At 33.1% G+C, this 15,961-nt stretch overlaps 1 protein-coding gene across 1 annotated transcript; it reads left to right on the plus strand.

Moving 5' to 3' along the window:
- Positions 1–1,853: 1,853 nt before the first annotated feature.
- Positions 1,854–6,707, plus strand: HELRODRAFT_165884 (hypothetical protein; the record flags this gene model as incomplete). The annotated part of the gene is made up of 2 exons (XM_009032357.1): positions 1,854–2,498; positions 6,609–6,707. The coding sequence occupies 2 exons, from the start codon at positions 1,854–1,856 to the stop codon at positions 6,705–6,707; spliced, it is 744 nt and encodes a 247-aa protein (XP_009030605.1).
- Positions 6,708–15,961: the final 9,254 nt, after the last annotated feature.

Consider the following 15,961-nt stretch of genomic DNA (forward strand, 5'->3'; position numbering starts at 1 on the left):
AAACATAAAATCATACAAACAAACGCGCAAACAAACGTTTCTGGCGTTAAAATTAAAAGTATGGAAAAAAAGCTGAGCAAATTTTTTTTTTTTTTTGTTGTATCTACCGGCAATTGAAATGCTTTCGACAGCGTTCATGAAAAAAATTTTGCGACATCATCATCTTCATCATCATCGTTATCATCGTCATCATCATCATCCTTATCATCATCGTCGGTATCATTATCATTATCATCATCATCGCTAGTATCATTATCATTTTAAACGGTACTATGTTAAGACCAGCATTATCATTAATGATTGTCATAGCCATCATCATTTTTTTTATCACCGTCTTATCATCATTATAATCTCTCATTCGTAATCATCATCTTCCTCATCGTCGTCGTCATCATCATTGCCTTCACATCATCATCATCCTCATCATCAGCCGTATATCATTATCACGATGAAGGTCTTCTAATATGATCATTTTGTTTGTGGGTATTTTATTCACTAAATCGACTCTTTATTCGGTAATTAATTCTTACTGACATTAATTATCTGGATGAAGTATTATTACAGTTGCGGTTTTTAATGGTTGTAATTAATATTGCGCTCTTAATGATGGCGATGATGATGGTAAGATGATGACGATGATGATGATGATACGAGAAGGAAAATGATGATGATGATAACGACGATGATGATGATATTAGACTGGATGATGAAACCACGAATGATGTATATATATATATATATATATATGAGGATGGTGACTAAAAAATATGTTAGTGATGAATGATTGCGTTAGCTAGATACAATTAATTTTCATTACAATGCGTTATCCATTATCTTTGGTTTCATTTTGAAAATGACGTCACCGACGGCTACGACGGCGGCGGCTTCAATGACGATGACGACAACGACGATGATGATGATAATGACGACGATGATGATGACGATGACGACGGCGATGATGATAATAATGACGATAAATAAATATAATAACACAGCCAACGCCCAATGTTTTTCTAAATTTTTCATCAAGACTCACCTGGCTTTTGAATTTTAGATTAATTTTATTTTTAAAAATAAAAAAATTAAAATAACGAGATTCAAAGTGAGAACAATTTTTTTAGTCGAACGTTCAATAAAACAAGCAAGACAACAATATAAAAACACGAGATGATGAAGATGACGATGAAGAAGATGACGATGATGACGATGAAGACCTCTTCATATAAATGATATATCGTGATAATTTTAACCATTTAGACTAGTAACATAAATAATATCATCACGAAACTTTCAAAATTGTTATCATCAACATTATTCTCCGTTACTATCAATGATATTATATCGTTGCATACAAGAAACTAAGCTAATATTAAATGTTTATTTTGTAAGTCTATCAATATATCACCATCGCCATCATCACCATCATTCTCACCATCATCACCATCATCATCACCATCCTAACCATCATCACCATCATCATTGTTGACGTCATCGTCATCGAAAGAAAATAAATTATTTGTCAGTAATTTTTCATACGCACCAACGATATGCATGCTGTCATCGTCATAATTCCATTTATTCACAAAAAAAAGTGAAAGAGTCAGCCTAGCAATAAATGCTTCTCTAGGGTTAACTCCTATACTACAAGAAATAACATAGTAAATAACCCAAAAAATAACAAATTTCATTGTCGTCATTACCATTTTTACCGCTATAACAACATCAGCATCGTCTTCATCGTCATCGAAGAAAACAACCATAACATCATCATCGTCATCACCATCATCATCATTCTCATCACTACTGTATAAAACACATCAGAGTCAGAGGGATTTCTGACAAATGAAACAACAATGGCCGCCACTCCAAATAACGTTACGTCAACGTCATCACCGACGTCATCATTGTCACAGATGATTACGTCATCGTCAAATACGGTATCATCATCAAAACTAGCTACAACACCAGTAGCAGCAACGACATCGGCTGCTGTTGTGAAAACAATTACGAACGTGACTAACAAATTTATCATCAAAACCAGTAACAACAACAACAACAACATAAACAACATAAACAACAACTCAAATAATAGTTTAAAATCTATAAACACATCCTTCTACATAACAACACCACCACCGACAAACACGAAAACTTCTAATAACAACATCAACACAAACTACAACAACACTTCTACAGCAACAACAAAATCGATACAATACAAACCAACTCACAACAACAGCAACAACACCAAGTACATCTTCAATTTGAAATCAGCCAACAACAACAACAATGACAGCTACCAAAACAAAAACTACCACCACAACAACTACCCATACGATGATGACGACGACGACGTTGATGAAGATGATGAGGATGAAGATGACGAGGAGATAACATTTCTGGAAGCCTGCATGGATTGTGATGATGACGCACTCTATGACATCATCAGAGATGGAGTGACCAAGGAACAAGTCAACGAAGTGGACAAATCGGGCCGGGTAAGATTTGATGATGATGACGCTAGTGATGATGGCGATGATGACGACGATGATGATGATAATGATGATTTTGATGATAATGATGATGATGACGACGCCGAAAAGACACCAAAAAGCAAACAAACAAATCACATTCATTACAACATATGATACCAACAAAAACAAACAAACACACATAAGATGAAAATAAAAACGAACGGACAAATAACAGTCACATAATACATGTGATGAAAATATTTTGAAGACTAACATCAGTCACTAGATTGACGATAAAAATGATGATGAAGATAGTTAAAAAGATGGCAAATTAACAACTTGGATGATGACGATGATAAAAAATTTTAATGACTTCATTGTCGATAGCTTTGTTGATATAATGATACACGTAAATGAGGAAATAGATACATAACTGTGTGTTTGTATTGCATATGGGCAAATAGATATATGTGTTTATCTGTATGAGAATGTATAAGGATATCATACCGATGCCAAAAAAGTGAGTTGTGTAACATCTATGTGTGTATCTTTTTGTATGTGTATGCGAATACGTTTCAGTATATCTGTGTGTGTGTGTATAATTGTATGTATATGTTTGTGTATAAATATGTTTGCGTGTTTGTGCATGTGAGTTTGTGTCTGCCTATATTAAGGTATGACTATGTGTATATATAATTACATAATTTATTCAGTATGCCGAAATGTTTTCAGCGCTGGTGTTTTGACTGTGAGAAAAGCTTTGATTTATTGCTTTACACGGTCTACATGTTATTCTATATGCGAGTGCCTGTGCATAAGTTTGTTTGTGTTTGTGTGTATGTGTATACGCACACACACACATAAACAAACATATACAAACCATTCTTTTTGAATAATACTTACAAGAAGATTGTTATACGTTTTCCAGCAATTAAAAAAATATATAAAACTGCACAAAATATTGAATCAATAAACTCCTAAGCAATCATATACAAAAACAATTTTGAAATCTTACAAAAAAAAACTCACAGAAACATACAAACATAAACAAACACAAAATATAAACTATACCTGGAAAAATAAACACGAAACTTCGACGCAATTTTTATCATCCGCAAAGACGTTTTTCCAATATTAAGTAGGTGGGGTATGTTTGTATACATACAATTTACATCTTGTACGCAATTCAATTGTATATTTGTTGCTGTATTGTTTCTATGTTTTTAGTGTTTGTATATACGTTGTATATATTTGTGTATCCTTATAGATAGTGATATCGTTCATCTATGTTCATTTTTTATATTCGTATGTTGCAAACATCTGTATATCGATTAGTTTGTGGTATTTTTTCATATAATAAATACAATAAAATACACAAATATACACAGTAATTTGATTTAATTGCTATTGAATGTTATTGTCAATATTTTATTTTTTAGAAAATTAATGCCTTCTGACTGGAGATATTTTTCTATATATTTCGTATTCCTATTTTTTGTCTGCAGTTCGTTATTAATCTACCTCTAGTATGTGTTTGTGTGTGTGTGTGTATGTGTGTGTATGTATGTGTAATGTGTGTGTACGTGTGTGTACGTGTGTGTATGTGCGTGTATATTTATTTGTTTTCCAAATTTTCTTTTTTCCCGGGAGTAAAATAGCGATTGGCAAGCTGGAAAGCACATTTTGTCTTCATCACTGCTTCAAGATGCCTCCGTGAGTAATGATGATAGTGGCGATGACGAAGAAGAAGATGATGATAGCGATGATGGCTAAGAAGATGATGATGGTATCATGATAATGAATTGGATGATGGTAATGATGGTGATGATTAGTTTGTGGTATTTTGATAGTATTAGTTAATACTAATAATAGTTTGTGATAGTAACGATATAGAGGGCAATGATACGAAAGCAAATAATAATTATGGCGTAGTTGTAGTTCTATTCAAGTAATTTTTAAACTAACCATAATCGCAATGACATTATTAGCAATAGTAGTAGCTGTAGTAACGACAATAACAGCCAAAGTAGTAAATGTAGCGACGGTAGTATCCAAATAAAAGTTGTAGTAAAAGTAGTAGCTTCCGTAGTAGTGAAAATACTGGTAGTAATAATAACGGTAAAGTTATTTTTGTTACAGCGGTCTTAAAGCTAGTAGAAAAGGTGTTAAAGAAGGATTCTTCTCATGGAATCAACAAGAGGAATGGCAGAGTGTTTGATTTGACATGTGGGTTTCAGTTCATTCAACTACTACTCCTACTCCTACTACTACAACTACTACTGCTACCATAACTACTACTACTACAACCATCACCATTACTACTACTACTACTAATAATAATAATACTATTACTACTACAACTACTACTACCACTACTACTACTACAACAACAACAACTACAACAACTACGACTACTACTACTACTACTACTACTACTACTACTACTACTACTACTACTACTACTACTACTACTACTACTATTGTTTCTACTGCTACTACTACAGCTGCTACTACTACTACTACTATTTCATTATTATCATAAATTTTTCATTATTATTTCATTATTATTTATGGCGTAATAATTGCATTTAATATTTTCCTCCGACCTCTTTTGTTTTTCCCTTGCCAGGGGTTTGTTTACACAAACCGCGCGAATGTTTGTTGCGAAACTTTATTACATATTTCTCCATTGTTCTCAAGTTTTAAGAGGTTTCATTCATATATTCATCATTTTCACGTTGTTTTGTTTAATATTCCTTTCTTTGTTTGTTTATCATTTTGTTTTGTTTGTTTTGGTAAACATTTTGTTTTATGTTTGTTTATTTGGTTTGTTTAGTTCTTTGTTTGGCTCGGCGGCTTGAGCGTACGATTCTGGATTAATGTGGTATTAACCTGGAATTGGTAGTGTTGTTGCTGTATTGCATTTGTTGTTGCTGCGTGGCTGTTTTTGTTGTTGTTGTTGTGTTGTTGTCATTGCGTGGCTGTTGTTGTTGTCGTTGTGTAGCATTGTTGTTATTGTTGTTGTTCTTGCTGCTGCAGTTGTAACTTTTTCCACATAATTTTTTAGTATCTGTTTACTTGATGTTTGTTTGATCTTTTTTTTCTGTTTTGACGCGTTGACGTGATTGTTTTTGTTGTTCTTTTCATGTCCTTTTCGTCGTCGTCGTTGTTGTTGTAATAGTTATATTAATGTAATGAGATCACTGAGATCGTCTGTGTTGTTGGCTGAAATTTTGTAATGTTTTTAAAGGTGGTTTCTCAATTTCATGTCATTAATGCTCGTAATGTCGTTCTCATAGATGTTATTAATATAATTAGATATTATTATATATTATTATATAATTAGATGATAATATTGTTACTTTTATTGGTGCTTTTATTGTTGTTGTTGTTGTTGATGTCGCTGATGTTGTTGTTATTTTTTGTTATAATTGTTAATGTATTTTTTTAAAGTTGTTGATGTTGTTGATGTTGTTACTGTTGTCATTGCTTTCCTTTAAAGTTGTTGTTGTTGATGTTGTTGTTGTTGTTTTTGTAATTATTGTTATTGTATTCCTTTGAAGTTGCGTTTTAAGACTCGTACTTGGTTTATATAAATAATCCAATGGTTAAGAATGATGAAGATTGAAGACAGTCGAGCCGACATCAGCAACTTCGGGATCACGCACTCACGCACACATACACACACACACGTACACACACACATTTAGACACACATTTATAGATACATACAAACGCACACACACGTCACAAACAAAATAATACAAACATACATAAATATACCATCACTTATTCAGAAACACGAAACAAAAACTCATACTTGCCCATACAAAAACACATTCTTGCCTACACACGCATGAATACAAAGATATGTAGACAAAAACTTAATGATACATATCTACAACATAAACAACCACATGTATTGATGGATACATACATTACATTCGTCATTCGCTCAAGATCGAAACAAATGTATATATACATTGAGATGAAATTGCTCAGAGGGAAATTTAAAAAAAAAGATTTAATGAGTTGGGCGGAATAAAATGTGATACAATGTGATAGAATGGGAAGTAATAAGAATGCGATAAAAAAAAAATAAAATTAAAAAATTGAAACAAACGAAAATAAAAGAATGTATTAGAATGCTACGAGGAATTAATTGCCAGAAAAAGAAGAAAAAATTCATCGGAACAAAATAAGGCTTCGCTGGTAGGAATTGAATCGGAATAAAGAACGAAATTAAGCTTTATGTTTAAAGGTAGAAAGGTTTTTGAGATTTGAAAGTTGTGTCAAAGAACAATAAAGAAAATATAATATAGACACACGCACGCGAGCGTGCACAAATTTCAACATATATATACAAGCACATGAAGTAAAATAAACAATTAACCTACAAACTAACAAAACTCGGATAGTTGCAGAAAATATTTTTAAGTCTGCAAAATCAAACAATCCAATAAACAAATATAAGAAGAAAATGCAAAACAAACAAACAAACTTAAACAAACAAGCAAGCTAGCAATCTTTAAATTACTGAAAATGTAAAAGTTAAAAGCTCCTTTGACTGAACAATCAATTGAGAACACGAACCTTTAATGAGTTGCATAAACAGAAAATTAAAACTGAAACAATCTACACAATAACTGCAACTACTACTACCACCACTACACTACTACTACTACTACTACTACTACTACTACTACTACTACTACTACTACTACTACTACTACTACTACTACTACTACTACTACTACTACTACTACTACTACTACTACTACTACTACTATTACTACTACTACTACACCACTACTGCTGCTATTACTATCTCATCTACTGGTACTACTACTACTACTACTGTAACTAGCACAAAAACAAAAATTACAAGAGCCAGCCACATTGCATTGATATTTTACAGCAAAAACTCAAGCAAAATTGTCCCAATGAGTTATCCTAAAACTAAAAATTTATCATCGGTAGCATCAATGACATTAAAAAGGTGTACCACAACTAAAACAATGGCACTAACAAAATTCATAAAATTTTTTAATAAAATGTAAACCACAAAAAATATGAAAGTAGTAGAGCAAAGATAAATAACAAAATGTTTCCGACGAATGTTCTTCCGGTTTGTTTTCTTTTTTGGCTTTTATTATACAAATTTCAATTGTCTATGTACAACTTACATACATACATACACACATACACACACACCCACACACACATGCGTGCACACACACATAACTTGTATACATAACTTTTCCAAAGCGGGAAACAAATTTTCTCTCAACAATAAAAAATGGCCAAAAAATTGTAGTTTTAATTTATGTGTTTGTATTTGTGCGTGTGTCTGTGCGTGCGTGTTTGTGTCTGTGAGTGTGTGCGCATGTGTGCGTGTGTGTGCGCGCGTGTGTGTATTGATGGCGTTAATGATGTAAACGCACGTGACCAGTTTACAACGTACAAGTTGTTCGGTTGATCTTCTTCAAATTCGTCCATATTTCACAAACTTGCGTTTTGCTTGTGCGTGAATGTGTGTGTGTGAGAGGATGTATGTGTGAGTGTGTGTGTGTGAATGTGTGCGTGAGTGTGTTTGTTGGGTTGTGTGTGTATGAGAGAGAGAGAGAGAGAGAGAGAGAGAGAGAGAAAGAGAGAAAGAGAGAGAGAGAGAGAGAGAGAGAGAGAGAGAGAGAGAATGTGAAAAAAAGTGTGTTTATTTTTCTGGTCTGGCAATAATTTTGAATTTTCCTTTGTAAACAATGTAAGTGCGTAAATTTGAAAACTAAACAATTTCTCGGAAGCTCGTCTGCCTGTTTGCTTCTGGCAGACGTATATATTAACAAACTGCTTCTAAGCAGAGGAGAAAAATAATTCAACAAAATCAATTAGAATACAATAAATAACTAGCAATTTCAATAAACAAACAGAAACACATACACCCACAAACAAACACTCACGCAAATATTTACTTGCAAACGCACACAGACATACACATATATAGGCATAGATATACACACACATACACACGTATACAAACACACACACATACAAACGTACAAACAAAGCCACAATCCTTAACGTGTAACCTGAGGATGTAAATATTTAAGGAGGGTAATGCGAACGGTAGGAGGAACTGATATTAATAGCTTGGGACTTGATAGATTTAAGGCACTACTTTGCTTTTCCGTGCTAGCCATACACACACACACACACACGCACACGCACACCACACCACACTCACACACCTGCATATATACTCACACACCTGTACACAAATACATTTATATATGTATGTTTGTACAGTTTCTCGCTCTATATCTCTTTCTTTCTCTTTCTTTTTATACACACACGGAAAAAGAATGACAGAAGAAAAAAAAGAAAGAGAGACGGAGAAAGAGAAGGAACGCACGTGTTGTGAAATGTAATTAATTTTTATAAGTGTTTATATTCCGATCCGTGTAAGTTAGTTCGTACTTTTGCGAATTCGAGTACTTACATACTTATATAGAACTTGCGTATTAAATTGCGTACATTTGCGTAAGAAGAATGTGACGGATCTAAAGATTTTGAGATATTCAGTATCTATATCCGAATTCAAATTCAGATTCAACTCGCATGTCTTCTTGAAATCTGTTGCGCGCTCTCAAATCTGAACATGCTCACACCAAATAAACTAAATAAAAATTAACGTTAATTTTAAGCGTTTGCAATTTGGCAGATGTTACTAGAAGTATCAATATCATTGAATAATGGAACACAGTGAATAATGACTATCAAATACTGAAATGTAATTATATAAAAATGTGTTGCAATTATTATTATTTTTATCACTATCTTCAAAAGGTGTATTAGTTACTTTGCAGATAGCATTGAAACAAACCAAAATAACATCAATGTCACTATGAGAACATGACAACAGCAGCTGCAAAAGCAAAAAAGAACAACAAAAACTATCTAAAGAGAAACATAAAACTACATCAATACTAATGTTTAGACTAAGAATTGTCAAAATATGCCATGGCAAATATGGAAAAACGAAACTCAGAAAAAATATGAAAAAAAATTTTTTGATTATTTTATGCAAAACAACGTAAAAGACAACATTGTAGAGTAATTTAATGACGGTAATATTGATAACAAAGCATCATTATGTCGATCAGAGAGCAGGAAAAACTGAAAAAAATACAAAATAATACAAAAAACAACATAATGAAAAATGAAAATAAAAAAAATCTCATCATCAAGTAGATGAAAAAATACAGAAAAAAAATTTACTTTTTCAATTTGCATTCGGCGGTAGCGTTATATGTTTATGTTATATAATGTGACTTTTGAGTGTTTAAGTATGTTTGTATGTGTGTGTTTGTTTGTCTATGTGTGTGTGCGCGCGCGTGTGTGTTCAGTGTTTATTGAAATGTTTGTCTGGGAATGTATCGGCGTTTTTCATAATTGAACAGCAGTTCCGGTTTCAAAGTGCTAAGAAGAGCAAAAAACTATTTGTACTTCTGTTGGTTATCAAGTGCAAAATACAATAAACTAACAGACAAACAAACGAACGAACAAACGAACAAACAAACGAACAAACCAAAACAAACAAACCAAAACAGACAAAAGTACAAACACAGATATTACCAAAAATTAGAAAAGAGCGGACCACTGGTAGGAATGTTGCGGTAGACGTTCCACATTGCTTCCAATCAACCAAGCAAATACAAACGTACATTAATATAAAATTCACGAATATCTTCTCAGTCTTTCCTGCTGCTTAGCTACAACACGAGTAAGATTGTTGAAACATTTTTTGAAGTCGCAACAATAACAGAAAAAATAAAAAAACCAAAAGACATAACACGGTGGAAAACAGCTACAAAAAAGAGATCTCCAGCAAAACGGCACCACTACCACCAATATTATTATTATTATTATTATTATTGTTATTATTATTATTATTATTATTATTATTATTATTATTATTTGTGTCTTTGTGCCTCGTATACTTTTTGTACTTGCCCTACGCAATGAGCGAAAAGTTTTATCACTAACAGCAACAACTTTCTACATTCATTAATTATTCTTTGGAAATTTGGATTTTACGATGAAATAAAAGGCTGTTCACATTATAACGAATTTCTCTTTAGCAATTTTCAAAGGCCTCAACTTCAAACACACAGTGAATGTAAATGCACACGAAAGGATGCATCACACGCACATATAGCATGTGATATCGATCGAATCCCGTCAATACAATTGCAGCGCCAGGCACTTTACCGCCACACCATCGCGTCGCCCAATAATAATATTAACAGCCGTTCCTCCAACGACGAAATTTTTCGGAATCGTGGAAATAAAAAATATTTATGTAATGAACCAATTGCATTAAGACATTATATAATGATGATATAAAGCTGCAAAAACCAACAACAACAACGACAACATAACCAAATCTCTTTAGCACTAACACGGATATAGAACAACTTTCCCGGGAGCAACCATATCAACATAATCAACTACTGGTTTTAACGTTTCACTTGCCGTGTTGTTTAAAACTATCAATGACAATGAAACACGATAATATAAATAATGAAAATAACGACAACAACAACATCATCAACAGCAACAACATCATCAACAGCAACAACATCAACAACAGCAACAACAATAACAACGACGTGTGCAGTTTTAACACAAGCAAAGCCTAAATAACGACCACCAAGCACTTCGATATTAGTTAAGTGTCGCAATGTTCCTTAATTAACTCACAAAAGGTTCTAAATTATGTAGAAGGCTGAGAGTAGTGGCTTGGTCGCGGCGTTGTGATGGGATGGTGTGTTGTCTTGTGTCGTGCGTGATTTTGACACGTTTGGCTGTTTGAGGTGTTCTTGTTAAAGTGCTTTTAAATGTGTGTGTGTGTGTGTGCGCGTGTTTGTATGTCTCTCCCTCTACGTACATGTGCGTGTCCTTCCTGAAGTTCATAAAACATTAAACTCAAGAAAATTGCCTTTACTTACGAAACATACACAAACACACACACACAAACACACAGACATAAAATCTCTGAGATACATAGACGCTGATCAAAACAGGGTTGGCTTTTTTATTGCCAATATAATTCAGGGTACTGTGAAACCTGCCTTTTGAAACCAGAATATTCGAAAGTTTACAATTTCTGATTTTTTCGTGTTGACGTTTTTGTTTGAAAAAAATACATTTCGCAAATAATATTGTCACTTTACACATAAAAATTGAACTATAGACGCGATTTGAAATGTATAATTCGATAAAATGTCTATTGAAACAAGTTGAAAAACCAATAAAGCTGATGTAGACAAACATAAAGAGACACATGAAGGCAGAATACAACGTACGTTAATTGAATGAAAACTGCATGGAAGCGACATTTTTGACTGCATGGAGGTGGCGCTGATGACTTCACACTCGCAACATGCTGACTCAATTATAATAACGCCTGCGACGACAAACATTCCCACCGTCTCTGAAATAAAAAAAAAAGTGAAACAGAGGTCGGCTGGTAAACGACTTAAATATGAGTAGTATATGCAAACGTTTTTGTTGTCGTTGTTGTTGATGATGATGTTGTTGTTGATGATGATGATGATGTTGTTGTTGTTGATGATGTTGTTGTTGATGATGTTGTTGTTGTCGTCAGCTTTATTACGTGAGAAGTGTATGCATTAGCGTATGTGCGTATTCCAGTATGTCCATACACCCGTGGACCTGTGACTGTTTGGGGGGTACGTGTGTAAACATGGTTCCGGTATAAACCCTTATTAATACAAATGTTTTAAAATTTGGGTCGTATAATGTTTAAAAGGCATGGCAAATATCTAGGCGCCAGTGTATACATACACGAATTCATCCTAGTGTGTGTATTTGCGTAACACATTACAACCACATCATCGTAAATGTGCATGAATCATAAATGCACATTTCTATCTGACCGTGCGTAAACGCGTCCGGGACATAAACAACGCTAAACAACGCGGGAAGCATTGTGCGTGCAAGCGATGCGTTTCAATGCATCAATTATATTTTTGTTGCATGACCACTTTTTGCTGTTCTTTAAATACTAATACCTTCAATTGAGTTTGTTTGTCTAAATGTGTGTGTGTGTGTATTTGTAAAGGTTTGTTTGCGTACGTACTTGCGTTTTTTATTTATGTGCTTTATATTTTGTGTCTTCGTGCGTGTTTTTGTGTGTGTGCGTGTGTGTGCGTGTGTGTGCCTGTGTGTTCAAATGTAATATCAACGTGAACCGCAGCTTGGCAGAGCAATAAACTTTTATTAATTCACAAACACTTTGCATTATAAAAACATAAACTCGTGAACACGTTCGCAAGCAACACACGTGCACACACACAAACACACACACGCACTTATGTAAGTGTGTGTATGTGCTCGTTATAAATAACAGCCACTAAAATTTTGCTCATCCACTCATTTGTATACACACGCACACTGAAAGAAAAGGGTGAACGCAGACACAAAATAAAACCCATACGCTGCACACACACCGAACAGAACAAAGAAACATCAGGACGATCGACAAGCAGCAGTTCTTACGTGAGGCAACGATGACGTGGCGATGACGTCACACTTACGACGTTTATGATGCAGGTGCCTGCGTCATAAAACTTCGGCTATGACGCTTTTATTTCAAAGGACTTCCGCTGGCCGTTAATAACATTAATAAAAAAAGTGAAACAACAATAATAACAACAATAATGATGAAAATTTGAAACAACAATAATAATATTAATAAATAAATAGAGAAAAATTTAATGTATTTAATGTTCGTAATAATAAATGTAATGACGATGTTAGCGCGGTTATTTATTCGCAACATTATAACAATAAAATGAAATGAAAAAATGTAATATCAATATACATACATACACACACACAGCACACACACACACACACAAACACACATAAACATACACACACGTACATATACACACGTACATATAAACAAATATTACTACAAAGCCACATGCAATATTACTACCAGAACATTAAAGCTTAATCTATATGCATAAGCGTAGGTATATGTTATGAAATATATTTTGTACGAGTGCATGTTTGGATGTTTGCTTATATTTGTTTGTTTTAATGTGTGTGTGTGTGTGTGAATGTGTGTATAATAGAATATGTTTGCGTATGTATGTGTTTGTTTATGTATATGTATGTGTATTTGTTTATATGCGTGCATAATATTTGTGTCGGTGTGGAGGTAAGTTCATGTGAAAAAAATTCTTCATTTTTTTTCTCTGTTCACCTTGGGGCTTGTAATTTTGCATATATGTAAATTTTGTTTCTGGAAAATATTTTCATATAATGACAATGGTTATAATACTCTCTTTCTCTTCTCTCTCTCTCTCTCTCTCTCTCTCTCTCTCTCTTTGGTCAATTACTCAGAGGTATAAAGTAGAACACTCCTTGCCAGCGTACTACTAGAGTTGAGTGGAAATTGAAATTTGTCCCCAATTCTATCCATCCCATTTTTTTCTCACTCCCGATTCCCTCCCAAATTTCCATTTAAGACAACATTCCCAAAAATTTCTATTCCAATTTTCTCAACTCATTCCCGCGTTTCCACTCCCATTCTCTCTGTTTCCCATTTGCGCTTTTGAGCATCCGTGCCGGCATTGTATCAAAAGGGTGAAATTCGTACACATATTTGATACATGATGTCAATGATAACATGTGAAAGAAGTTGCAAAAGTTTGTAGTTTTATAATACCCAATGTGGTTGTCAGTTCATTAAGCAAAATAATGACGAATAAACAACAAATAACCAAATAAAAATAAGCAATAATAAAATGTTAAAATAATTAAAAACATAAAAATGACATAAAAATCGTTTTAATCTCTTTCCTTTGCCCATTCTCTTGATAAAAGTAATTTAAAGTAATTTCTGTTTTAACTCAAGAGAGAGAGAGAGAGAGAGAGAGAAAGAGAGAAAGAGAGAGAAAGAGGAGAACACATCATTATATAACAATCAAAGCGAAGTGTTGTGACAACTGTTTTTGTTGCTATTCTTATTATTCTCATTGCTACGGTTATTGTTGATATTATTATTGTTATTGCTCACTTTTATTATAGTTTTATTTGTTGTTATATGTACCTTTGTCGTTCTTACTAATAAATATTATTACATTCTATTGTATTCATTGTTAATTTATTATTATTATAACTATTATTATTATTATTATTATTATTATTTTTATTGAGGAGGTAATTGTTTTTTATCGTTTGGCACGGTACCGCACACACACACACACGCACAAAAACACACACACACATACATACACACATACATACAAACACAAGCATACACATACAAACACACACACAAACATACACACGCACAAACACACACAGCATACACTTGCAGCATCTCGATCTACTTTTTATATTTTCACAGTCACAAACAGACATCAAATGCTATGGCAACAAATTTATTAGTCATTTGAAATAATAATATTAATGATAATAATAATAAGGGTAATAATATATAATAATAATAATAATAATATATTATAATAATAATTGTTTTTTTTTAATTTTTATTGTAGTCTACATTAAAAAATTTTTATTATCTTTGGCCCGGCTTTATAATGACGCATGCATTTTTAAAAGTGGTTCCCGCCAAAAAATATTTCAAAAAATATTATGTATTATTATTATTAGTTATTCTTATTGTTATTATTATTATTATTATTTCGGAATTTTATCAAGGATCAATTCTCACATGCTTTGAAATTGTTTAAATTTTTTCATTTATCATCAGCATCATCACCAACATCATCATCATTATCATCACCATTGTCATTACTATTATTATTATTAATTATAATTATTAATTATTATTATGAATATTATTATCATGAGGTCACATAATAGGTTCATTCTATCTTCTTTTTCTTTCTCGTGCCTTATCCTTTCAAGACATTGGCGACCATCAACCTTCACAAAACCCGATCTTCAACACCATGTAACAGTTGAAATGTGCTGATATTCAACAAGTGACAAAATGACTTTACGAATGTTGTTCGTTGTTGACCGCGTTCTCTTTTCCCTCAAACCTTTTCAGTAGTTGTTGGATTTTCCATTCTTTCCATCCGTATCATGTGACCAAAAAACTTTAACTATACCCGTCGGATTATCTGTAGTAATTTCTTCTTTTCACAACCGGACTGTTTTAATACATTCTCATTCGAAGTATGAGAGGTCCAACTAATTTTCACAATTCTCCTCAAAAACCACATCTCAGCAGCGTTAATCTTAATTCCATTTCTTTAAAAATTGTCCAAGACTCAGAGCCATAAGTTAGCACAGGAAAAATGTAACATCCTAACTGTTTTAATTTTGTTGATATTCTGATTTTACTGTTGGCGAGGATGTGTTTCATTTTAGAATATGCATCTTTCACCATAGCTATCTATCTTTTGATATCTAGATCACTC

Source organism: Helobdella robusta (assembly GCF_000326865.2).
Source record: "Helobdella robusta unplaced genomic scaffold HELROscaffold_8, whole genome shotgun sequence".
In the NCBI taxonomy this organism is placed as follows: Eukaryota; Metazoa; Annelida; class Clitellata; order Rhynchobdellida; family Glossiphoniidae; genus Helobdella; species Helobdella robusta.